Genomic DNA, 26,348 nt, shown 5'->3' with positions numbered 1-26,348 from the left:
TGTCTCTGTGAGAGTGCGTGTGACCACATCAAATCAAAGATAAATAGCTGAAAAGCTGAAGAGCTATCGCCGAAACTAAATAGTCGCATTAGGGTGGGTCGAGTTCTAATCAATTAATCGCAGGGCTGGAAAGAATTCTACTGGCATCATTTTTGAACTTGTTTAAATTCTAAATTTAGTATCAAATAAAAGTTATAAATACCACAAGTATAGATTCCGAAATGGAACAGAACAGAATTGGGTTCTAAATATTTTAAGAAAGATATTTCATTGGTCAGGTTACTGACCCAAGCTATTACTGCCAATCTACAGATATATTATAGCCACGCTTTCTTTCCACACCTACGATTCCGTGCCTATGAGAAACTGACTCACCCTAATAAGCCTGCATATAGTCAGATATATAGGTAGAGAGGAACCGCTAGGAATGGAGCACCACGGCAGTGGGTTCGTGGCTTCGCCATGGGCCGCCGTTCTGGGCCACCACTCGATGGCCTCCGATGCCGGGTTCGCCGCTGCGGCTGCTGCGGCGCATGTCCAGAACCACTCAATGCACCATCCTATACACTCGCATCACCACCACCACTCGCACTCGCATCCGCACCCACATCCGCACTCGCATCCGCACCACCATCCGCACCTGGGAACCGCCGGAGGGATGCCGATGGATCTGCATGTGCCGCAGGGATTCCCCTACTACAGGTAAATTAAACGAGACAAGAACCACTTCACACTGCACCAATATTTCCCTTCCTCTCGCACACTCTATTGGTTTCTCTTTCGCTGGAGTTTGCATGCAAATTTGGGGGCGTTGCCAATGGCTGAAAAGTGTCCACCTGACATCCAATGGGCTGAAATGCGGAGCTACTAAGACAATTGATGGAACTGCCCACTAGCAGTGGGAAATAATCCACTTAAATGCTTCCTTTTTGGGGTGGATGTTAGACAATTGCTCATAAGTGAGACGCTATATATGAGAATTTAACAAAAAACTGGGGAACTCAATGGAACTAAACATATCAGTTTGTACTTGTATGAGAAACATGTTCTTTGGTGTATATAAATATACAATCTTGAGTTTCTTAACCGTTAACATGTCTGACACCTTGTCACCTCATACCCACCACGAAGTATGTCCCGCCCAAAATGTGCTTTCGCCAAAAAAAAAAAAATGGGAAAAAATTAAATTTTTCCAGTTATGAAGTGCAGGCAGAGCACCAGAGAGGTGCCAACATCGATGAAACTCATAATTAAACTAATTGAATTTACGTGACAATAACACTTTCGACACTCACTCACCAGGCCACCGAAAAGCGAACGATGAACGCCTCACGAAGCCGGGCGATTGTCACGAGATAAGTTGGGCAGCTCCCTCCATCTTTCACTTTTCTCACTCGCAGTACTCTGGGTCTCATAAGACTCCTCCATAATGCATGGTTATTTTCAATATCGAAAAATGAAATCGGCATCAAAGAACATTTCGCCGCAATAGCCATGAAGCAGAAGTGGCAATCCGGGCTCTGTCTTAAGCCGAGACCTCTTTTAGACATTCCCACAACAATATTGCAATGGCGATGTAATTCATGAACTCTGATTGGTGGCCCCGCCGAAAGAGTCGAGGTTGTAGTTAAGATTGAGGATTGGGACCCGAGGAGTTCCAGATGCGGGCACAGCAGCTTTGACTACCAGTGGCTGGGGTTTTGGCACTTGGGATGGCTAGAGATGGGAAAGAAGGACAAGATGGGCCAAGATGGGGAGACTAAGTATTGTTAGTCTACAGAAATACTATTAGAAAGATATGAAGACATTATAAAAGTCGGCAATGATTTAAACATTAAAAGAACTTTATGTTATCTAAAAAAGAAATACAAGTTCGACAATCAATCTATAGTCTTGATTGATTGTCGTGACGAGGGTCGTGAATCTCGTGACTTGGTTAGCTGCTCACGCACATCTCTAAAGTGCACATAGGCCTCCCTGTTCCGGACTTAAGCTTCAACTGGGAGACTCCAGCTTTAACTCCGACTCTGAACTCCCGACTCGCGACTCCGCCACTCCAACTTCTCGGCTCACACAATCAGCGTCTATCAGCATTTTTCAATTATATCGGAATAGCGTTATCCGTGGCTGGATCGCGTCAGAACGCATAATTACTATAATCACCTGAGTTATTACCTTGGCGAATATTGACGAAGACCCGAAGAGAGGGCCGCGAAGTAATATTAAAAGCAACAAACAGCGCGGAGGGCGGAGGGCGGGAAAAGGGTTCCCTGCTGAAATCTAAACTGTGATTGTTGCCCCTCGCCAACCTGCCAACCTGCCAACCATAGGCTGCCTCTGATGACGCTGCCTCAATTTCATTTTGGTCTTTTTCCCATTATTTTCATTTTATTTTTTCACTTTTTTTTATTTTTGCTTATGCCTCAATTCGTTAAAGTTACATTACACTGCGAGAAACGGATGGCCACGGGGGAGGGGCCACGATAACTAAAAACGAGTGAGACAAAAAGAGTTTTGACCTAACTGGAAAATTGCTGGGACGTTTGTTTTTCATTACAGCCGACAACTTTGTTGCTGTTGCATTTGCTATTGGAAGGGGAATTTCCAGGGGCGGCAGCAAAGGGGGCTGAAAAACCCCAATGCGGGCCAGGAGCACGAACCGCATTTTCATTGCACAAAGCGATCTCCACACACAATTTTCCATGGTCAGCAAAGAGGATTCGAGCTCTTTGCGGTTTTCGAGGCCAAGTCCCCCTTTCAGTCCCCTCCATCCAACACTAAGACCCCAACCCAGACAACGGTAACACCGCAAAATGTGCAGTGAAAAACCATCATTTCAACAATTTATATTTCGAACGTGATTGGTGGACTCGGATACCCAGATAGCTCCCAGGGAGGGGATTTAGGGGGTTTCGGGATGGGGATGGGGATGGGGATGGGGGTACCAGGGTTAGTAGCACTGCAAGACGGCCATTAAGAAATTGCTGTAAAGCATAAAGAGCAAAATGAAACCGAACAAAGAGCCAGGCAACGAAAAAGCAACATAAAAGCAACAAAGCTCAGCGCGAGAAAATGAAATAAAATGCAGCAGATTATGATTGCGATTATGTTGGCTCCGTTCGGGGATTTGGCGGGGATATGGCGGTACAGACATATCAACTTGATGATGGGAATGAACATATGAGAAACGGCGAACAGCCATTAACAGCGGGAGATCCAAGTGCAGCCTCAGCAAATGTATTTGGAAACAAACGAAGAAAATGAGGGATAACTCCAAAGCGCTTCTAAAACTCATTTCGTTTAACTTTAAAATGCACTTTTTAAAGATTCGTAAAAGAAGTACAATAAGAACTGCTTTTAGTTTAAGTCAGACCAACAAAATACTTGCCCTAATAGTCCAATCAGAACGCGTCCTTATCAAACCATCTGCCCACAAAGAAATGCCGCTGATTTCAGTTTAATCAGTAGTTTCCATCAGCAGCCGATCCCACCAATAGGGAGATGAAAATCCAGGGATCCGCAAAGGTGTTGCCCAGGCCCCACCCAAAATGCATTATGCGCTACACTTGTTCGGTTGCCCAGAGGTTTGGAGGTTCCCAGGCGTCATCCTCGGTCCTCTCCGGCTGTCCAACGTCACATTCAATTAAATTATGCAAATGAGGCGCAACACTTGAGCAGGACAAACTGTTCGAACCGAAATTGACTTTCAGCCGGTGGATTCTGCCCCTCACCACTCAATCCCCAACAATTTCTCTCAACACTCCACCCACTCGCACCGCTGAAGATGCAACGGCAGCATCAAGTTGCAGGTTGAGGCAAATTACAACGTTGCCTCTGGCTCTCAAGTGGCCAAAGATGCAGTCAGTGTACTGGGAGAAATGTCTTCTCGCTTTTTCTGTTTAGCTTTAAAATCGATAAACCGAAACTCTCGGTTATGAAGATCGATATACAGCACGCTTTTGTGTAGTGCCTCATTTCAAATAACGAATGCGGAACCATAACTTTTCCCTCAGTGCACTCAAGTATTATCTGGTGTAGATGGTTTTTCCTTGGTGAGTTGATGATCTTGATGTTCACACAGCCGGCAGGCATAAAGCTATTACGCTCACACACACAAGCACACACACACACTTAGTCGAGAGGGATGTCCTTGCTGCCGGCGAAACTCAAAGTGAGCCAACAATTTCATCAACGCCAAGACAAGTCGCTGTGGTTCCTCTTCTGGTAGCGCGAAAAATTAATTGAAATTCATGCCGTGTTACAATAACAATCATTAAACGGCACACACTCGTGTGTGAGTAAGGGCCACCCCCCGATTCCCCAATAAGTTATGCCCCCTCCCCCGACTTCCAGCAGCCTGCACACCCAGAGTGCAAAAGTACAAATCCCTGAGTGGAATATCAAGCGCTGGATTAGCTCGATGATTAGTCTGCGATTCATAAATCGATGGCTTGCACATTAGACCTGTGACTATATAAAGACCATGCGTAGATAGTACTACCCGATGCAAAGATAGTCGGGGCTGATTGCACTCGAAGTACAGGGTATCGGGTATCGCCTCCTCCCAAGAACAAATTCCCTGTTGCCAGGCGATCAAATAATTGAGATAAGGCTTCCAAGGGACCAACCCGAAAGTTCTTCAATAACCATCAACGAAAATCAAGTTAAGGGACCCAGTTTAGGAACAGATCGAATAAAACAGTACCCTAACACCTAAATGTATACCTTAAACATGCACAGTTACACGTCATATATGCATAACAAGAAGTTATGAACTGCTACTGCCCAATATTATTTTAAAATATTAGTAAAGGTAATTTTAAAGAAGGACCAATCACTTTTTAAACAACTCCTCAACTAAGAGTATCACTAAAAAAGTTGTAGACTGAGCTTTACGCTTCTTTTTGTGCAAAAACAAAAACAAAAACTTTGCCAAACTTATAAATATGTATGAGAAGTTTTCGAAATTGTTGGAATCCCTGCCGACAACAATAACTACAGCAAGGTCGGTAAGAAGACAAGCTGGGATCGGGATCGTTGCTGTCTTCGATCTGGCTGATGATGATGATGATGATCGGCAGAGGAAGGAGTCGAACTCGATCAGTTGAACAGCAGTTCGTCAGTTCGTCAGTCTGGGACTTCAAAAGGAGTCGGAAGGAGGCTGGAGCCGAGGGATCGGCAAAAGGCAATCATTGATCAGTGGAATTTAGAGCGAAAATTTCATATTAAGGCCAAGTGGAGAAACAGCAGAAAAAAAACGAAACAACATTTTCGCTGAAGGAGAATCAACAAAGTTGGGTCAGAAAAAAATAAACCCTTAAATTGTTAAAATATACTTAAGCAGAAATAAACGCCTCACAAGTGAGGGGGAAAAATTTCAGAATTAATTTCCGAATCGATGCATTATTACTATTGTGAGTAACGATAACTCAAGCTCATAGATGAAGCTGTAATAAGGTAGTTTAAAATATTACTTTAAATTATAGATGCCTTTAATTTGAAGATTAATAGGGCTCATCCCCCAACGATTCGTAGTCAAGGGAAATCGTATAGCCATTTGTTGTTAAAGTAATATTTTTGTAAACATTCCTCGGGCGCACTGAGCACTTTGCTTTTAATATAAATAATTGTCCATGGCTACCGCAAATCGGAAAACGGAGGAGACCCCAATCCAATCTCCGTGGAGCCCAAGTCCACACTCCTCCATTACAGCGTCGTCTCTTTTGGGCACAATCAATAATGATAGATAGGCCACCGAGGGGCGGACGAGGGGATCGCGTGTCCGATCAGTGTCCAACCACAAATCGCTTTGGGGCCTTTGACAGCATCATTCAAAAAGTAAATACGATCTGTCGCCGCTTGAGAGCGGAGCATAAAGGAGCTGGATCTACAGTGGATCGGGTTTTGTAACGATCGTGATGAAATTCGCCAATCGAACAGCAGGAAGCTATCGGCGGCAATTCGGTGGTGATGGTGGGAAAAATCAGCTCCATAGAGTTGGGCGTCTCAGCTGAACAGAAATGGATTATTATAAATCGAAAGATACTATGAATAATAAAGATATACTTTAAATGCCAACGATGTAAATTATCAATTCGCTATAGCTCAATTTAATTATGCAGTATTATCACCGAGGAATATCTGGGTAGATCTGCAATCAGTTCGCGACGACAACCTTAGGAATCGCTTTTTAAGTATGTACAAACATCGCACCCCAACCGTAGGGCGACTTTAATTGGAGGGCTTCGTAGGCTAGTTAAATGTGCAGATTACACACCTTATTATTATGAAATATGTTCCGTAATTATGGCCATCAAAAGGGGAGAGGGAGGGGCTGGCCGGGAACAACCTCTTAATAGTCGGTTTGGCCAGCCCTTATGTAATTTCCAATGCCCAGTTCGGCAGCAGGGCAAAAAGGCAAAAGGGCCCAGAAGAATAAAACCCTAGACCTCCTTATATTGACAGTCCTGGCGACAACGACGTCTGAACTCGAGTCCCTGCAGGGGGAAGACGGAGTGGAAAACACTGTCGAGACTCCGACTTTTTCTGGCTGCTGGCTCCTGTCTTCCTCATGCCAATTTATTTATGGTGCGGTACAAGTTTTTACGCACTCAAGTGCTCTGAGACTAATTGGGCACGAAACGCAATCAAAGTGACGACGACAACGATGTATTGGGCCGATCTTGCCCGCTCCCCGTCCGCTCCTCGCTACTGCTCCTGGATAACCGGGTGACACTCACTGGAATCGATGGATGGCAGGCTGGCTGGTCGGCCGATCGATCGATGGATGGATGCCAGGACGGACAAAGTCCCCAGAAAAGCAAAACAACAACAAAGAAAAACAACACTCAGAAAAAATATACAAATCGAAAATAACTCTCAAGGGTTTCTAATCGATTTTAGAAACCATCATCCCCAAATGTTAATTTTTTGAAGTGTTAGTTTCCAAAACATAAATACATGTATTTCTAAAAAATCCATGTTTAAACTAAATGGCCGAGCTGGAGTATATTTTTTCAAGTTATTTCACCTGAGAGATCGATTCGATCACTTGAACTTTATATCTCCGCTGATGAGGCTTTGATTTGTGGCCCTCAGACGGGGATCTCTGCCAGGAGAGGGGGGAGTACAGAACCGGAGTCCGGCCAAATAGTTGGCCTATGTTCAACACAATTATCTGTTATTATCGAGCTTTATTCTGCTCTTTTTTCATTGCGCAGCAATGTTGACATCTCATTGCTGCAGGAGCCTTTTATGCCAACACTTAAAAATAGCAGCCGCAGGAGATGTTCGCCGGAGATGAACCTCCTCAGATTGCCCTTTCCCCACTCCGCAGAGAATTCCTCGGCATTCCCCAGCGATCGTTGAGGGAGAACACGTGTCTCAGTGGGTTGGCGGGGAGTGGGAGTTGGAGCCCGAAACCCAGTAAATGTTGGACAAGAGCTGTGGACAACCGAGTGCAAGCGGCTAATAGATTTAGAGTCATGTTGAAAAATATGTGGGCAATATGAACTTAAAGATTGCACCTCCCAAGTTATCACAAATTTATAAAATATTTTTTAAGAAATGATAAATTATAAACCATAAGTCAAAGAAATGGTTTTTGGACGATATAAAGATTTTCGGTGAAAGTGATAAAACCAAAGTCCTAAATCATAAAGATGGTGGTGAGCTCTGAAGTTGTTAGTAAAAGTTATGGTATAAAAGCTAGACTTAAGCCCTCTCTCCACTGTCATTCATCACCGGCTGGCACTATCACTTCCTTCCACGACTCCTCCCATAAAGTTTGACCTGCAACTGATGAACTCAATCAAAGCGAAATTAAAGGAAGCCGGGAGAAAATCCGCGAAGCAAATTACAATTTTGATAATTGCCATGACTGCGACTCGAAATCATTTCGCTCCCCTTGCCGGCGCTCAACCTGAACGGTTTCGATCGATCGATGGAGCAGCACAGCAATCCGCCGAAAAACCAGCGATCGAAGGGTCAGCAAATTTTGGGGAAGGAGCTGCGGGGACGGACGGATGGTGGAATAGGGTATACTTTTTGGGGGCAATGATTTACGAGCGCAGGAGGCTCGAATTGGAGAACGAGTGGAGAAGGAAGTGGGGAGCGAGGCGGGGGACAAATCAATAAATTTTAGATCGGTGCTTGCACTTGATTATAAAGTGGAAGCCAGCATATAATGTCCAGTTCTTGTATAATTTGGCCAGATTGCTGGTTCTTTATGCTCCGATTTCGCGAATCCACTTCCTGTTGACCTTGTGTTTCTGCCTCTGATAGAAACCCCCTAATGCTAAAGTCTCAATGTGATTGCTAGAATTAAAATGTATTTAACAATCCCTAAAAAAGAATCTGGCAGACCAAATAAACAACCTGTGGTTGCAGGCAGTTAATAATAAGGGTAATAATAAACAAAGATTGGGGACTATTATATATGTATAAGCAAACTCTAGCACTGCACTTCCTGTTAACCTTGTAGAGCCCAGTGCTGCATTTGTTCCTCTGAGATACCCGCTAATTCTACGATCCCATCTCCATTGCAGATACCGCGAGGACGCACTGTGCTGGGGCGACAGGTGAGCGCAGCCAACAAGTGAGCCGAGACATTTATCGGCTAATTTAATTTATTTAGAAAATGCCACAGCTTTTTCCCGCCGTAACAGCTTCACGCTAATCGAATTCAACAGCCCGACTTAAATGTGCTTTTTGCTTTCTTTTCTTCGGCCCCTTCTTCTTGCAGAAAGTCCATGGAGGAGATCGGAGCGGCCCAGTCCTCGGTGAATGCGCGGTAAGTGTTAATGTTACCGTAAACGATTCAGTTTCCCCGATCCCCCATAACCGATCCCCTCCCTCCCTATCCGCAATCCCACATCTGGAGATCCCATCCCCTTTCCATCCCATCCTCAGCGCCACTTGGCGGCGGCGGCGGCAACTGCAAATGCGACTGCGCATCGCATTTGGCGGCGGCGGCGGCAACTGCAAATGCGACTGCGCATCGCATTTGTTAGCATAAAATTATTGAATGCCAGAATGCCAGCGAAGTCGACATTTTCGCCGCCGTCTGCGTCCCGAGCTGCTCCATCTGGGTCTGGACATCTCCCGATGTTCAGAAGTCGGCGCGACAGACGTCAAAGGCGCATCTATGAGATACCTGGTATCCGCGGCTTACAGCAGAAACCGTTGGCAGCTTTCAGGGTATCTAATGCCGGGCGGTTATCACTGATAAGGCGTTAGATTGGTTCTAATGGGAAAATCATATCATCATTAACCCATTCTTCGGCACTTTAACACCATATTCTAACTAATACTATATACTAAAGATACTGGGAGTGTTTAGCACTGTGTCCATGACTTATCTGAATTAAACCAGCTCTCCACAAGGCATAGCCTATGCCCAACCTAGTTGCCCTGGCCTAATCTAGTGTACAGATAGTTCGGCTCGATCCGGACGAGATTCCACTTGATGTGCGCTGTCTGCTCCGCACTGACTTGTTGTCTTGTTCTCGTTTTGTTATGACATTTTACATTTTTAATGGGAATTCTCACATAAAAAGTACAAATATCGGACTAATTGGATTTATCTCGGGGCTGTCGCGCGTTGTCACACTCTTTTTCTTGGTCTGCCGGAAGATCTGAGGCAGAAAGCCCCTAGTAGAGCAGGGAAGCATGGGGAAGCGATAGGAGGAGTTCTAGACAAGTTTCTAGTTCTCAGACCCGGCCTGAGGAGGACTCTGCACTCTGGGATCGAGCCTTGTAGCAATTAGCAGTAACCCAGCAGTGGCCGAGTCCCAATTCGTTCCCCAATCCGTTTCCAATGAATCGATCAACTGGAAAGCACAACGATAACAACACTCGGCCACAACAATGCAGCAATGAGGTAAAGTTGCATTGCTCAAATTGATTTCTGCAATTAATTGAACAACGCAAATGACAAGCTGACAAAAACACAAGGCACAAAACCAAAGCGAAGCACATGAAAAGCCCGTAGCGAATTCCTCTCTCTTCAGCTCCGTCTTCCAGCCACTCTTCCAGTCAGTCTTCCAGCCCCCTCCCCGATCTTAACCAACCTCCAGCCACGCGAAGAATGCACTTTGGCTCCCGAACACGCTTCCAGCTCGCGAGCAGAAAGCCGGGGATTGGAGGACTCATCTTCAGAGGGTATTTGGGGCGTATTGGACCAAGGGACACAAGGGTCTTTAAGTCTAAGTTAAGGAAAAACCACTCACCAATTGTTTTTCATCATCACAAATTCCACTTTTAGTTGCTTATTTGGTCCAATTCCATTTTATCACGATAGGGAACACTGAAAATACACAAAAACACAGCTATTACTATAAAGTTTCTCTGTATAATCCAGCAGTTATAAATCAACAATTTAAGTACCCAATAAGGTATCAAAACTCAGCATTATTATATGTATGTACATATATACTATAGGTAGAGATCCTTCGATACCATTTTCATTGTTCAACTCTTCGCTCTTTCACGGTCATGCACTGCCAACTGTAGTTTTTTTTTATAAACTTTTTTCTGCTCTGATATAGTGAATGGCATTGGTTATTTCTCCACATCTCGACAGAGTTTAGCAAGGTGCAAGAATATTAATTATTAATTCCGAGCACAACTGATCATTTTGTGTCGCCGCGACTTCTCTTACTGTTCGCAAACATGCGAAATATTTAGCAAAGTACCAGAAAATTGAACGAGAAACGTTGAACGCGTTAAGGGGCAAGACGGGAGAGGGGGTACTTTTGTTCAGGTTGCTATTTTATCGACTATCGAGCTACTTTTACATTTCACGAACTGTCAATAATCGACCGAAAATTGATCAATCAATGGAAAAGCTCAGACATGGAATCAATTTAAACAATTCATGAAAAGAACTTACCATTATCTAAACTCGATCAAAGAGGATTTCAGCAACAGAACTGCACAAATAAAAAAAGAAAGTAAGAAGAGGCTTCCAAACAACTGCAGTCCCTCATTTTGAACCGAAAAAGTAATGGCCCAAGCTCCATTTGAAGAAGAAGCACCGATATCTCAGGAGAACATTTCATCGGAAGCACACACAACAACGATAAAGATCACGCTCCCGAACTGCACTACTCCGATTTCATGGACTGCGACCCTCACCCTCTCTCTCAATCTCTCTCTTCCTCCCTCCCTCCCTCTCGTGCTGATGTTTTATTGCTTAATTGTTGGTCTCTCCTGTGGTTTTGAGTTATAAACTGCGCTTATTGTTTTTTTTTGTCACTGCTTTCGTTATGTTTCGCTCTCTGTTGTGTTACACAATCGAGAAACAGTTAGGGCACACAGAAATCTCTTTAGATCTGACAAAGAGATAAGGCATTTCTCCGGCTACTATGCAGTGACTAAAAACACTGATAAAAATTGAACTGCGATGTTTTCGTTAATAGCCAATTACTTAGATGATTTAAATATTTCAAATATATGTTTGTACTAACAAGTATGGAAAATTCTTTTTATCGAATTTAAATGCCTATCTAATACTAATGCACCATTTTTTTGTATCCCGTGCTGTAAGCACTCACCAATAAAAAAATTGGTATTTCCTCCGGGTGTAAAAATGATTCTTCTGGAAATCATCTCGTCCAGCTATTTTATCACCTCGCGTCAGTTTTATGTGGGCTTGGCCTGCCTCCTGGAGGAGAAATGGTGACAGATCAGCGATCGCGGTTAGTTTATTGCTTCCTTTCTGGCTCCTTTCTCACTCATTTCTCGCTTATCTTATCGCCTCGATCACTTGTTCATCGATTGCTTTCCAGGCGCCGTTGAATGGTATGGTTTTCTGGTTCTCGATTTTGTGTTTCTCATTTTATTATTTTTGCATTATTGTGTTTCTTTGGATGTGAATGTGGATTCCCTTTAGCCATCACGTTCTATTTGAAATGGACGCCTCGTGTGTCCGAGTAAACGTGATGGATGCAACAGCTCACCAACTATTCTTGCCGTCTCTTTTGCGCCTTTGAGAATCCACCGAATTGGCATCTTTTACTTCTAATACATTTCATCCTTCTATTTGCGAGGTATATACATTATTTTGATTTCTGTTTAGTCTTTTCTAGCTTTAAGTTAGCAGTCATTATGATCTCTTAATTGTGAGTTCCACTAACAGGTTAAACTTATTCACACAAAAACTTAAATCGTGATTTTAAGCTCAGCCAATTAAAAGTATTAGATGTAGGTTGTTACCGTAGAGTTCCTGGCACGTGATGTGTGGGAGAGCAGGCCAGACGTGCGCCAGACACTTGAGCCTGAGTTCTGTCCCGCTGGCCATCGCACTCTTTCATTCATAAAAGCGAGTTTTAGCTCCTGACTGGAATACAAGTGTTTTCGAAAAACCAAAGCAGAAAACGCAACTGAAACCGAAACCGAAATGAAAATTCATGTCCATGTTCCATCGACGCCCGCAACACGCACACCTCAAATTGGCGAGGGGGTGGTAATGGGGGCGTGGGGCACGTTGCTTAGGGGATGAGGGGGGTTGGGGGTTAAGGGGCCACCACACGCATCGTTGCACGTCCGTGGCCATTGTCCTCGGGCGACTGATGCCACACGCCGTCCACTTACCATCCACACACAATCCACGCACTCGGAAAAAATCGAACTTATTGAGCATGTTCTGAGAATTCGGATTAAAAGGTGTTAGCTTTTGTACTGCGATAGGACAAATAAGACAAGAAACATCCAACAAAACCATTAAGCTAGTAACGCAAAGTTAATTAAGTAAAAGATATGATTTTTAGATAATTTAAAACAGTGGCTTCAGACCGCATGATTAGCTATGATATAAAATCAATGAATTACGCAGTCATTTTTTGCGCAGTGCACGCACTGCCGATTTCCGACCTACAAAAGGAGGCTTCTTCCACTTGCCCCCGGATAATTTCAATGCCTCACCATGATGATGACCACGAAGATGATGATGGCCACGATGTCTGCCCGGTGTCTGGACGTGAACGTGAATGTGGACGTGGACGTGGACATGACCACAGGCCCGTTGGCCCCTTAACCCCCTCAAGCCCCACATCCTGCTGTTCATTCCGGAAGCGCGAACGCTTTCCACGTTCGATTTTTATGGCGAGCGCTGAATTCGAGTTCCTCATTCATTGTCTACTCTGGGCCACCTCTTCTTCTTCTCCCGGCCTGGACCTGAACCTGGACACCCCTAACCCCCTGGCGCCTGACCCAAACACTTGGCACGTTTCCTTTTTAAAATTCACAATTGCCGCCGCCGTAATTGTGGGAGAATTCGCTACGCCAACTTGTCTCCTCGCCATCTCACTCACTCTCTCCCCAGAAATCGATCACGTTTCGGTTTCTACACATGTTCCAGTTACGTTACGCTTACGTAATGTTTATACTACTCCGGGGGGGTGAGGGGGCTCGATGGTCTCAATGGGGCCTAAAAAATTGCCTGTGGTTAAGGCCAAGGAACGGACTTTGCCATGGTTTTTGGATACTAGTGATGAAACCGCCAGTGATTCAAGCAAGCGAATAACGATATCTGATATTGTTTACATTCTTATGCTGATGACATCTTGCTTACTTGTCTTTGGTTCGACATTTACGGCAAGGACGGAAGATAGAGAAAACAATGAAAACATATTCAGTATAAAATTAAAGGAGCATAATTATTATACTTCGTAATGTGCGCCTGATTATAAACTCACAATTCACATTCATACGAATGGAATATTATGTACTGGAATCATTCTTTGTATATGTTTCAATCAAGGTTGTATCCGCTTCTCGGCTAGTTTTCAAAGCAGCCAGCCAAATGGTGACCCCCACCTTGACGAGGCAACCTTCCTTCCGTGGAAATTAAGAGGATGTTGCCTTCTTGTGCGGAGTCCTTATAGGGCGTGGTGTGGTCGTGGTGGGGGAGTACTGTACAAATAGGCACATAAAAGAGACAGCTTCTGTCTGTGCGAGCTCGGAATAACAAATCACCCCTCCCCCGGACTACCTGTGCGCCCCCGCCCCGCCCCCAATCAAACACTATATTGTGGGGGCCCATAGTTCAAGGGTTCGCGTTCATTCCGCAGGATATATCCCTCCATCCATAGGCTTCAGCTTCTCAGCTTACCATTGGCATTTCGGTCACATACACAAACACACATAAAAAGGCGAGCCAGCAACAACACCCACGCAGCGCGTGAGTGCGAGCGAGAGGCCCGTGAATTCCCAAATGTGTAAAGAAGTAAACTAATTGCTGCGCGTGCTGCAGCGCCAAACAAAAGCTCGCGCTCTCTCTCTCTTTCTCCCCCACTCTCTCTAGCTGTGCGAAGTACATAAACGCAGCGCGATGGGCTACGTACGTGTGAGTGAGCGAGATGGCGTTAGGCCAAACCCGTTTGCCAACAGGCACGTACATCCAGCCATCTCTCTCTGGCCGCTCTCGCTGTCCCGCTCGCTCTGCCGTCACGGATGCGGCTCATTTGGTATGCGCGCTATGTCGATTCCGATTCGACGCCGCGTCACGTCCCGCCCATTTGCACGCACACACACCAGCCCCCTGTGTGTGTGAGTGTGTTCGTGTATGTGCGCCGAAGGAGTGTGTGTGTGTGTGTGCGGAGAGCGTGAGGCTGCTTAAAATGCTACTGGCGCTGCTCGCACATGACTCTGCCGGCGGTCAGGTGCTGCTCACCCACACAGCAACAACGGCACCCGCACACACAAACACACCCAGGAGCATTAGGGTGGCTCAGTTTCGTTGTTGAGCCCCCTCTATTTGCAGAAAGCTCAACGAAGTAAGTGTTTAAAATTTAAAAAGTGTTTATATGAGTACCCTATTTACCATGAGGACGAGCAAATAAAAGTGCTCCTTAAAATTATAACTTTAGAATATTCATAAACCTCTTTAGTACTCATAAAATTCTTAGAACAGGACAACGTCTTAGTAAGTTTCACAAGAATATGCACTAAAAAGTGCAAAATAGCTGTTATCCTTGTTTTAGAGTCACCCTAATGCCCGCTGCCACTTGGCGCCGTTGCTTCGTTTTTTGCTTAGAGAGTCACCCCCAAATTTCGTGTGTGCCCTCTCGCTCGCTGGCTAGCCCTCTCTCGCTCTGGCGCGCGCTCTGCCGCCGACTGATTGTTGTTGGGCTTCTCTCTCTGCCTTTTTGCCCTGCTTTGGTTTTGTTCGGTGACGTGAACGTGACTCTGGATTATTCTGCACGTACTCGTCGTCAGCGACGGACGTACCGCATACCGTACTCCGTGCTCCGTACTCCGTACTCGTGCTCACAATACACCGTAGGCGTACTCCGTACAGCGTATTCCGTATTCCGTTGTCAGCGTCATCAGCTGCAGTTTCACGTACGCAGCCCTGCCGTGCAAGTGTGTCCGTATATCCGTACATCCGTAGGGCCATCTCTTTCGCTCACCCCCTTTGGAGGCGAAGGCAGTGCGTGTCCGTAATTGGCAGGTCTCATTCTGCAGAACGTAGACCGTAACCCGTAACCAGTAACCCGGAGACGTGCCAAGTGCCGGAGATAAATTAACTGGACGCGAACGCGCCTCATTTGAATGCCAATCGATTGACGGCTAGTTTGCCGATCCCGATCCGTAGTGCGTGACCCGTACATCGCTCGCAGGATAGCAGGATAACTAAAGACACGTACCACACGTGCGTGTGTGATTACGTTTGTGTGACGCGGAAAACAAAAGGATGCGGCCTTCAAAACGAATGCCACGCCCCCTCAATTCCGTTCAACAAGCCAAGTGCAATAACAAGTGATAGAGTGCTAGAAAGTAGTTGAAAACTTCCTGAGATCATCAGGCTTCCAATAAGAGAGAAAGGTCAAGCCCCGAGCATCGCTATGTTGCCGTACCAAGCAGCCGTGGCCATGGACTACGCCGGATACCAGAGGCAGCCCACACCCGGACACCCCGGAAGCCACATGGCCACCATGGGATCCCTGGGCATGCCAGCGGTGCCCTTCACCCACAGCTGGATGGTGCCCACGCAGGACCTCTGCGCCATGCCGCCCTACAACAAAATGGGCGGACACCAGCAGCCGCCCGGAGCCGGAATGCACGCCCAGCAACAGCCCCTCGAGCCCGGGTTAGTAGTCTAACTTGGGAAGAAAATCAAGTTTTCCAAAAAAACAAGAAAGAAACACCCGCAATTTTTTCAAAATGTTGGAAAATTTAGTCACTTTGAAATAATTATTTTAAACTCCCAAAATGTTTATACATGCTTATACGTTTATATACTGGCAATTGACAAAGTTGTCTGGAATGTGGATTTCCTATCCTTTTCATTAATATTAAGTAAAGTTAGGTATGTCGATAGGAACTGACAAAATAATTGTATAGCAATAAGTTCAAATTATGTTTTCATTAGATTACATAGTAATTCTGAAGAAGAATAAGCCATTAAGTAGGATCGGAAATTCTTTCCTTGGATTAAAGCAAGTAGTCATTTTTTTAAAACAGGACTTGGATTTCTTAAAACGTAAGCGAATATTAACTAAGTCTGTGTATCATCACAACCCACCGTAGGTCACTCGCAAATCCCTGCGAGCCCAAACTGAAAACCTTGTCTCAACAGCGAACATTTGAGGGCTCTTAAATTTATTTTAATGCGCTCATCACGGGCTTGAAGCTCCGTTTTTTGTAGCTTTATTTGAGCCGCGCGCGGCTTCTGGCTCTCAAGCCTCACATGCCAACGTCGGCTTTGGTTTAAGCCCGAATCTGAATCTCGGAGTCCCGTCTTCGGCAACGACTTGGAGATTCGTATCTCAGCCGAAAGCGTCGTCGTCTTGGCCATAAAAATATTTTTGATAATTAAAAAGAAACCCAGACTGTCAGTTTGCCACGGGCCAAGCCAGTTTTCCCCTCAGCCACTTGCTTTTTGTTTTGAACTTAGGCATCCAAGAAAAACGGACAGCGCACATCAACAACAACGATTTTAATTAGTTGTGTTGAAATTACGTTTAGTGAGATGTCAGTACCTGCGGTACATGCCGTAAATGATTTCCTTATAAAATCGTCTGGTTCAAAAAACCCATACGAGGGGAGCAGCAACTGAACCCGAAACAATTTTCGCCTTCCAAAGCGGATGAAAATTCAATTTTGGGCCAGAAAAAACATTAATCTTGGCCTCGTCAATATCGAAATGCCATTCAAATGAGCCACCGAGGGGTGATGATGTGCAGTCGGCATCCGGAGGTGTTCCCTTGACAAATGATGTGCGGTCTGGATTTTAATTTCGCCCAAATTCGCACTAACAGGCGAAAAAATCGCCTGTCATTAGCAAAAATTGGCAAATCGAGCCGTGGCTTGAGTACGAGTTTCTTTTAAAATGTATCTTTATTGGATACGTGTTCTTCTTCTTCAGAATTTCTTTCAATCTGACTATGTGAAAGGTTGTAATCTCAATCTACGCAATAATCCCTTAGAGCACATTTTCTCACTTGATTGAGCTGGCTGTGCAAATATTTTTATAGAGTCCAGATGCGATTCGATTAGCGGCTTAATGCGGGAATTACGGGATCCGAAGAGTGTAAGCCGCTTACTGCGGTCAGAAAGGGTGGGGAAAGTCATCCAGTTTCGTTGTCTACCTTTCTTTTTCCCTGGGCTCGAACAACACAACAAAACAGAAGGATAAAGGATAAGAAGTGTGGCCCGGGGCCTTTGTGAAGGTATAAATGGTCCAGGGTACCGTTATTGCTTTATCAGTCCTGTGTGCCTTTGTAAGAATTTCCTTGAGATATGGTCAGGACTCAGCGGGAAAGTCCTTCGTTCGTCATTATGTAATCGCAATCCAAGAAAAACTGCAAAAGAATTATCTTTTACATGGGAAGACTGTTTAACGACACAATTCAACAATTTATGTCCATTGCAATAATAAAACCCACAATAAATGTTTTACAATGTGAAAACTTGTGATTGTTAGTATCCGAAGTGCCCTTAGTGAGGTGATATGCTCTGCTCAAGCTGTGTACCGCACAATGATTTCACTGCAGGTCAAAACAGCACTGCCAACATTAAGAGCAACAACAAAGCAGTTGTCAACAAACTTAAATTATGAAGGCCTGTAGCCAAGTTTTCTGACGAAGATGCTCAGAGAGATGGCCGCCTGCAGATAGCGGAACCGCAGAAGGTTGAGCAGATCCGTATCCACAAGCACCGAACGAGAAACGGCGGCAGTCTTTATAGAGAGTCGGCTGCAAGTTTAGTGAATGAAAAGTTGCATTTAAGGGAAGTAAGAAAACTGAGATGGGATCTTTGGAGGCGGCGTTTTCACAGAGATTCGAAGCTGTGCGGGGAAATAATAATGAAAATATCAAGAATGCCTCGAAGACTCTCTGGGAAAACTCCTAAACACTGGGGCTTTGGGAAATCTTGCAACAAATGAGCTGCTATTTATCCTGGAACAAACTGTCGGGCAAACTATTGTCCTATTCGAAGTTACAAACCTAAACCCAAACCTTTTGCCGCTGAAAGACTGACAAATGTCGGGCAATTAGTTTGGCCTGACACCATTCCATCACAAAGCCATGGGTTGGCCAAACAAATGACCGAAAACGCGGTGCTGACAGGTGCGAAAGGTGTGAAGAGCCGTCTTGTGGACCGATCCTCTAGTCGTTCGTCAGTGTCTACTTATGTTTACTGATTGATTTGCGTTTTCCTTTACTATTGAGCAAATATCTCACGGATGCATCTTTTTCGTTGACTTTGCAGCATTCTGGAGCTGCGCAAGGAGAAGTCGAGGGACGCGGCGAGATCGCGGCGCGGAAAGGAGAACTACGAGTTCTACGAGCTGGCCAAGATGCTCCCCCTGCCAGCAGCCATCACCAGTCAACTGGACAAGGCCTCCATCATAAGACTGACCATCAGCTACCTGAAGCTGAGGGACTTCTCCGGACACGGCGATCCGCCATGGACTCGGGAAGCCTCCAGTAGCAGTAAGCTTAAAAGTAAGTAGCACAATATTATATCTATAAAATAAATTTCAGCTAAGCAACAATAAGACTGTCCTTAGAGAACTTAGTTCTCCATATCTCAGCCAATGATTCAGCAAAGTTTCAAGAACAGTGATTTACATATCGAAGCCATTGGAAGCCAATCAATCACTTTAATGGGGCCTTCTGAAATTCCACAAACTGTCACAATGACACACGCCGCCCACCCCTTGCCCCTTTGCCCACGAAATGGAGACCAAAATGGTTGCGCATGCGCAGCAAATAAAAATAAATTGCGCCTAATATATATATTTTATGCAAATCCGGCAAAAGCCCAAAACGAAATCTAAAATACAGTTGACAAAGCCAACAAATACATTTGCTTTATTTCGTGCCAAGCTCGGAGCAAGACGAATTTTTAAGGTGCCTACGAGCATAATTTCAGTCATAGACAACCGACAACCCGGCAAAAAACGAACAGTTTTGGTTTCACTTAAGGCAAACAATGCTGCCCGCTCCTCACGAAATGTAGGCAAATGAGTTTCCTGCTTTCGGTTTTAATTGCCGCTTCCTCCATCTCTTTCTGGCCAATTCCGATCGCAAATGGCCGACAATATGGCGGATGTCTTGCGTCAAATGCAAATGAGCCAGCGGAAATTTCTCTGCGATTGGTCACAAATAGATACTGAATGTGACCAAGCCGAGTTAATAATAATTCAATTGTTAAAAACCATTTTAAACTTCTGCCAAGATCTTTTACATACATACTCTCAACATCCTAAAGTGCAACTTATCTTTATTTACTGAACACATTCGCTTCGAGTTGCCGAGTCAGTCGACACTTACCCTCGCATTAAAGCTTAACATAGAAAGCAGTTACACTCGAGGGGCAGTTCTCAATTCCTGAGCAGCAGAGTTATTGTCGGCAGTTGCAAGCCACTATATCTACCTGGCTATATCCATCCATATCTATCCACCAAGCCATTCCTGAGCCATTCCTAAAGCCACGTCATGCTCCGGCGACGTTGACAATGCATTGTCACGTCAAGTGAAAAAGGCATTCCACGACGACGACGACAGCCCACGACTTCTTTGCCAGGTCTCAGCTCAGACAGTATTCAAAAGCTGCCAACTGGCAACGGTCGAGTGCACTCACAGAAAAAGTTAGGGGTTTTACATATAGTTAAAAAAAAGTTTCAAGCCAAGTTTTACATTATAGCACTGTTGTTAAATCATATCATATGTATTACGTTCATTTTAAATTGGTATAACTGGAAGAGTTAAATGTTGTTAATAATAAACTACAATCTATTTTGCTTATAAATAGCATAGCAGGCCAATTCCTATGCAATGACATAAATTAAACCATCATTTCGTATGGTTGAATTGTATTTCTTCTGTGTGCCAAGACAACTGGCAAAGTGGCAAAGTGGCAGAGTGGCAAAAGCAGAGCCAAAAGGCGAGGGCCATCGAGAAGCCAAAAAGGTAGTCAAGGCACTAAAAAATAATCCAAAATCAATGGGGCGTTATGTATGGAAGGCTGTGGAGTGGCCGTAACGCCTTCATCCATTCAATTGGATTATTATGCGAAACTAAACCCAGAAAGTCGTAGAAAAAGCGGAGAAGGAGCTGTATACTATGTGCTGCTGGGAGGATGAGGAGCAACAAGCTGCGGGGCAATAAAAAGCACTTCAATTTGACCCACAGCCGCAAAAAATGGCAGAGGGAATATTTTCGGGGGGCGGGACGGTGCGGTGCGGTGTTCTTGGTTCTCGGGTGGGTGGTGCTCGAAGGTCATTAAGGCATGCCTTCAGCCACATATGGCCATGTCCGAGCGGAAGCGGAAACTGTTTGCCAACTTAGCGCGTCCAGTACTCGAAATCGCTTGGGATTTGAGGGGCAGGAATAAAGGGCGATTTGCACTTGTGCGAATTATGACTTGACCGGTCGGTCGGTCGTCCATAATCGTAAAATTCTATAATTGAATTAAATAAATAAGCTTTGCAGGGCCTCAGCTGAGAAAATATTGAATGGCCACCCATATTTATGATGCCCTGCGGTTGTTGTTCTTGTCTATTCTGGTGGGCAGGGGTGCATCATTTATGAGTTTGCTCAAGAGCCAGGACAATAACTCAGAGACTCCCGAAACACATGCGAACCTCCTTGGCATTATATTACTAGTTATGATTATTTATTATGATTTTTTTGTAACCGCTTTCCAAATGATCTATTGACAACTCTAAGCGCTCACGAAATATTCACGTGTTTCTTGAATTATCAATATTAGATCCTAAGGCGCGCATTTGCATACTTCCCAGCCACTGACACTCCACTTTCCCCTATTCTTTCTCCGCAGGTGCCGCCATTCGTCGCAGCCCCGCTGTGGATTTGTTCGAGCAACATCAGGGCACCCACATACTACAGGTAAGATATGGTAGCAAAAGAGACGGCCGTAGGCCCGTAGAGGGGGAGCGCGATAGCCCGCAGCCATCTTGTGCATATGATTAAATTTACACCGAAAAAAACATGGCCCTTCGACTTAAAGACCATCAAAATAAATGCCACTATTTGTTTTTGTTCGTTCTAATCTAATCTCCTCTCACCTAATACTTAAAAATACAATATTCCTCATTTTAACTTCATTTCCTGCAGTCACTGGATGGTTTCGCCTTGGCTGTGGCGGCAGACGGACGCTTCCTGTATATTTCCGAGACGGTGTCCATCTATTTGGGCCTGTCGCAGGTGGAGATGACGGGCAGCAGCATCTTCGACTACATCCACCAGGCGGATCACTCGGAGATCGCCGAGCAGCTGGGCCTGAGCCTCACAAGCGGCGGCGGCGGAGGCGGTGGAAGCTCGAGCAGCGGCGGTGGAGGCGGCGGAGCGGGAGGTGGCATGGCCTCACCCACTTCCGGAGCCTCCGACGATGGAAGCGGCACACACGGTACGAACAATCCCGACGGTGAGTCAAGTCCGAGTTGTCGAAGGACCAGGTGGGGTAATGAATCCCTGGTGCGGGGTGGGATCCGTATGGATGTGACGTTTGCAATGCCATACTAAGAATTGATAGGGTCTGCTGATGAAGGTCACGGCACAAAAGAATACCCAATTTAATCCCAAAACCTCTTTACTCCCATAGTTGCGGCCTCCATGACCCAAGCTTCGACCAGCGGCTACAAAGGATACGATCGGAGCTTCTGTGTCCGGATGAAGTCCACGCTGACTAAGCGCGGCTGTCACTTCAAATCCTCAGGCTATCGGGTGAGTTTCCACACTCCTTTCTGCTGCTATCCTTGCGAGAAACTATCCTTACTTTGTTTTCCCTATGTTGTGTATTGCTCTTTTTGTTTGTGTTCCCTCTTGTAGTCACATTTCTAACCGAATAGTTTTGGGATTATGCGTTGTGAATTGTGTTTTGTTTTTTGGTTCTAATTTATTTTTCCGTTGGCCCTAGGAGTTATTTCTAATGTAAGACTTCCGAGTAACAGTAAGACTAACCCACAGCAAAAGTTTTCGGTTGTGTTGTGTAACCTGCAATACCGCATTTTGTATTACGTATTACCATCCCATCCACTGCTTATCTACAGGCCAGCGATGCAACGAGCAATTGCAACAACGGTAACAATGCTAGTAACAATGCTAAAAACGTTAAGAATCCGGGCTCAAACTATTCGGTACGTATCAATTGAAATCAGTACGTTTGTATGCTAAAATGCAAGGCAAAATCAAAAACCTATTCAAAATTCTTTACTGAGGAATTCGCTTTTTAATTTCTTAATTTCCTACTATTTCGGCCATAATTTTTGTGTTTGCTAAAGAAAAAAAAAACAAAGGCAAAGCCACTGACTGATTTTAGATTGATCAGTATCGAATAACTAGTGCGGAGCTGCTTCAATCATCCATCGGAGAAATCACCTCATGCTGCACAACATTCTTCAGTTTTGTTTATGATGAATTTTACGACATAATATATACCATTAACGATATGTTTATATTAAGATTCAGATGATTTCCAAACCATACTTTTAAAGGAGGCCCACATCATATCAGAAAACACCACCTATATAAAAATATACTATTTTATATTAGGAGCCCCTTAAAAGCTGGAATCTAGTTTATACTTTCCTCCTTCGATCATAATCAAATACACAGTTTTTAAGCACTTGAGTGGAGCATTTGCTCCGAAAATAGCATCAACTAACCAGGTTTTGGCTTCACTTGGAACCTTTGCAGGTGGTTCTGCTGCTGTGCAAGCTGCGTCCCCAGTACACATTCTCCCACAGTCGCAAATCGCAGCCCCCGCTCCTCGGAATGGTTGCCCTGGCCATCGCACTGCCTCCGCCATCGGTGCACGAGATCCGGCTGGAGTGCGACATGTTCGTCACCCGGGTGAACTTTGACCTGCGAGTAGCCCACTGTGAACCAAGGTAAACTACTCCTCCCCACCCCATTTATCGGCTCAAAGCTAATGGAACCATTTTCCAACCCAGGGTGTCCGATCTGCTGGACTACTCCCCGGAGGACCTGGTTAACAAGAGCTTGTACTCACTGTGCCACGCCGAGGATGCCAATCGCCTGCGCAAGAGCCACTCAGACTGTAAGTACTCAAGTCATGACATACATATGTACATACCTGCAAGTAATGACAGAAAACTAAATAAGTACATTTGTAATGTAACATAAGTTTATATACAAGTATATTCCAAAATCAAATGTTCAAGTCCCCGAATAACAAGCCTTCTCATCCCTTCCTTCAGTGATCGAGAAGGGTCAGGTGCTGACCGGCTACTACCGACTGATGAACAAGAGTGGAGGCTACACCTGGCTCCAGACCTGCGCCACCGTCGTCTGCAGCACAAAGAACGCGGATGAGCAGAACATCATCTGCGTCAACTATGTGATCAGGTGGGTTGTAGGACAACATCTTTCGAATGTTGAAACGACTAACTAAAACCCCTTTCCACCCACAGCAACCGGGAGAACGAGAACATGATCCTGGACTGCTGCCAACTGGAACCCAGTCCGGACAGCATAAAGCACGAGGAGGGACTGGGCAACGACAAGAGCAGCGGGTCGCCAGGAGGAGATGCCAGTGGCGAGGGCAACTCGCACCTGAGCGCCGGAGACATGAAGCTCAACTCACCGAAAACAGATTCCGAGGGCCATTCCCATCGCGGCAGGGGACGCAATGCAGCCGCCTCGCACGGAAGTTCCCTGAACAGCCTCACCATGATCAAGGACAGCCCCACTCCGCTGGGCGTCGAGATCGATTCGGGTGTGCTGCCCACCACGGTGGCCACTCCAGTGCCAGCAGCCACTCCGCCAGTGCAATCCACCAAGCGAAAGCGCAAAACCAAGGCGTCGCAGCACGCGGAGGACCAGGGTCAAGAGCAGGTAATCCCCGAGCAGCCTCTACCCAAACTACCGACCATGGAGCAGCGCGATCACCAGCCACGCAGCCGCTTGCCCTCGATTGTAGATGAGCAGCCCACGTCGGCGGCGGATTCCGCGGTCAAGGACCTGGAGCAGGCCATGTCCAAGCATCTGCCCTCGCCAGCGGCGGTGGTATCGGTGGCCCCGCCCAATACGGACTTCAGTGCCGACTCTTTGCTCAAGCAGCAGCAACAGCAACAGCAGCTGGATCCCAACGAGAAGAGCAGCACCATTCAATGGATAGGCACGCCCTACCAACAGCCACCGGCGCCCATGCCAGCTACCGCCCTTCTCCGGCAGTTATACGCCAACCGAGAGAGCGTAATCCGGGCGACGGCCAGGCAAACGCCAACTGGAGTGGGACCCGGAGTTTTCTACGGCGACCAGCAAACAGGTCCGCTGCCCACGCCGCCGGGCAGTGAGTCGTCCTACGAGAACCAATACCTGCAGCTGCACTCCGCCGCCTCCGGTGGACATCCCGTTGGCCAGAAGACCTCCGCTGATGCCTTCACCAATCTGGTGTCCACCTACGGGGGCTACCACAGCTCCATTGACTATCACAACGCCATGACCCCGCCCAGTTCAGTGTCTCCCAGGGACTCGAATCAGCCGGGTAAGGCGCCTCCCGTTTTGGCCTCCAACGGAGGCTACGACTATGCCCCCGATCCACTCCGAGGTCAGTATGGCACTTCCTCCGGAGACGGCGTGCCCGCCGCGCTGCCTCTGAAGCCACAGGCATCCTATACAGCCACAATGCATCCTTCGGGCAGCACAACCACCGAGGGCGGAGTTACCTACAGTAATCTCGACCAGCCGCAGTACTTCGCTCCGCATTCAAGCTTCCACCTTTACCACAAGGGCAGCCCGGCCAGCGGCTGGTACTCCACGCCCTCCTAGGTGATAGACGACCAGGCGCAGGTCCCACCATCCTGCCAGGACCAGCACCCCCACCACCACCACCACCACCATCATCAGGACGGATCTGCGGGATCCAGTGAAGACCAGGCGGGCGAACGATGGGACTTTGTGGGTGCGCTGGGCAAGGTGGCCAGGATGTTTTTCAGCGCCAGAAAGGGTAATCCGGGATAGAGGGACCATGTCCTAGGGCACTGAGGGATGTATTGAAAACCACTGACATAATTTAAGAACCATATCGGTTTTCTTAAAAGACATCAAGGGGATTCTAATGTTCTCCTCCAGATCCCAAATGGGCATTCCCTGTCAGCAATCCGTAAAAGTTAGACTAGACTTAGGCCAAACTAAAGCGTTAAAGAAAACATTCAATGTTGTTAAATAATTCTTAAGTATGTAAATTATGAGACACACTCTGAGACCCAATGAAATTATAGGAAAAATACTCAAGACGCAATGAATTAAATCGAAAACTAAAAACTAACAAATTGTAAGGCTAATCGTAATTAAAGTTAATGATAAAGTAAGACTTGCATAGAGTGCCAAGGAATAGGAAACCGATCAAAAATGCGCTAAATAGAGAGCGAATCAAAACGGAAACACGGCTTAAACTAAACCCCCGCCCAACCAATTGTTATTAATTATTTAAATCAATTGTAATTTTACCAACACATAAACACGCATACATACATAAGATAAGCTCAATATGATATGTACACATTAATATATATTTAAACATTTTTACAACATATCAAATGCTTCCTCCTTTAGAGTTAGGATTACATTTAAACGACACTCGCTCTAGGATATTGATTTCGATTCAATCACCGGCAAGTCGACTCGACTATTACCTCTAAGAGTTCAGCTAACGTTTGTCTATTTCCGTTTCCTCCCTATTGTATATTTAATGAAACCATCTAATTAAATCTAGTTAAAACTACAACAAACAAAAATGCCAAGGCAACAAAAACAAAAAGTGTAATTAAATTTTGTATAAACGCAAAGAAAGTTTCTCCCATTAAAGGCTTAAAATATTGAATATGGCAGTTTCGATGTCTTTTAATC

The 26,348-nt window shown here is 45.6% G+C and overlaps 1 protein-coding gene across 6 annotated transcripts; it reads left to right on the top strand.

Annotated features, from left to right (window-relative positions):
• Positions 1 to 427: 427 nt before the first annotated feature.
• On the top strand, positions 428 to 26,345 carry LOC120450147 (protein trachealess). 6 transcript variants are annotated; one of them, XM_039632977.1, is made up of 12 exons: positions 428 to 702; positions 8,547 to 8,579; positions 8,744 to 8,791; positions 18,718 to 18,953; positions 21,295 to 21,362; positions 21,591 to 21,882; positions 22,078 to 22,199; positions 22,526 to 22,612; positions 23,172 to 23,365; positions 23,429 to 23,535; positions 23,696 to 23,843; positions 23,909 to 26,345. In XM_039632977.1, the coding sequence occupies exons 1-12, from the start codon at positions 428 to 430 to the stop codon at positions 25,266 to 25,268; spliced, it is 2,970 nt and encodes a 989-aa protein (XP_039488911.1). In that variant the 3' UTR covers positions 25,269 to 26,345. The 6 variants fall into 6 exon arrangements, with proteins under 6 accessions (XP_039488911.1, XP_039488912.1, XP_039488913.1 ...); XM_039632978.2 differs by lacking the exon at positions 22,526 to 22,612 and having other exon boundaries at positions 21,591 to 21,900; positions 23,909 to 26,344; XM_039632979.1 differs by lacking the exons at positions 428 to 702; positions 8,547 to 8,579; positions 8,744 to 8,791 and adding an exon at positions 15,215 to 16,093 and having other exon boundaries at positions 21,591 to 21,900; positions 23,909 to 26,344.
• The last annotated feature ends 3 nt before the right edge of the window (positions 26,346 to 26,348 follow it).

The sequence above is a fragment of the Drosophila santomea genome, chromosome 3L (genome assembly GCF_016746245.2).
Source record: "Drosophila santomea strain STO CAGO 1482 chromosome 3L, Prin_Dsan_1.1, whole genome shotgun sequence".
Lineage (NCBI taxonomy): Eukaryota > Metazoa > Arthropoda > Insecta > Diptera > Drosophilidae > Drosophila > Drosophila santomea.
This window is presented reverse-complemented; position numbering and strand designations above follow the sequence as displayed.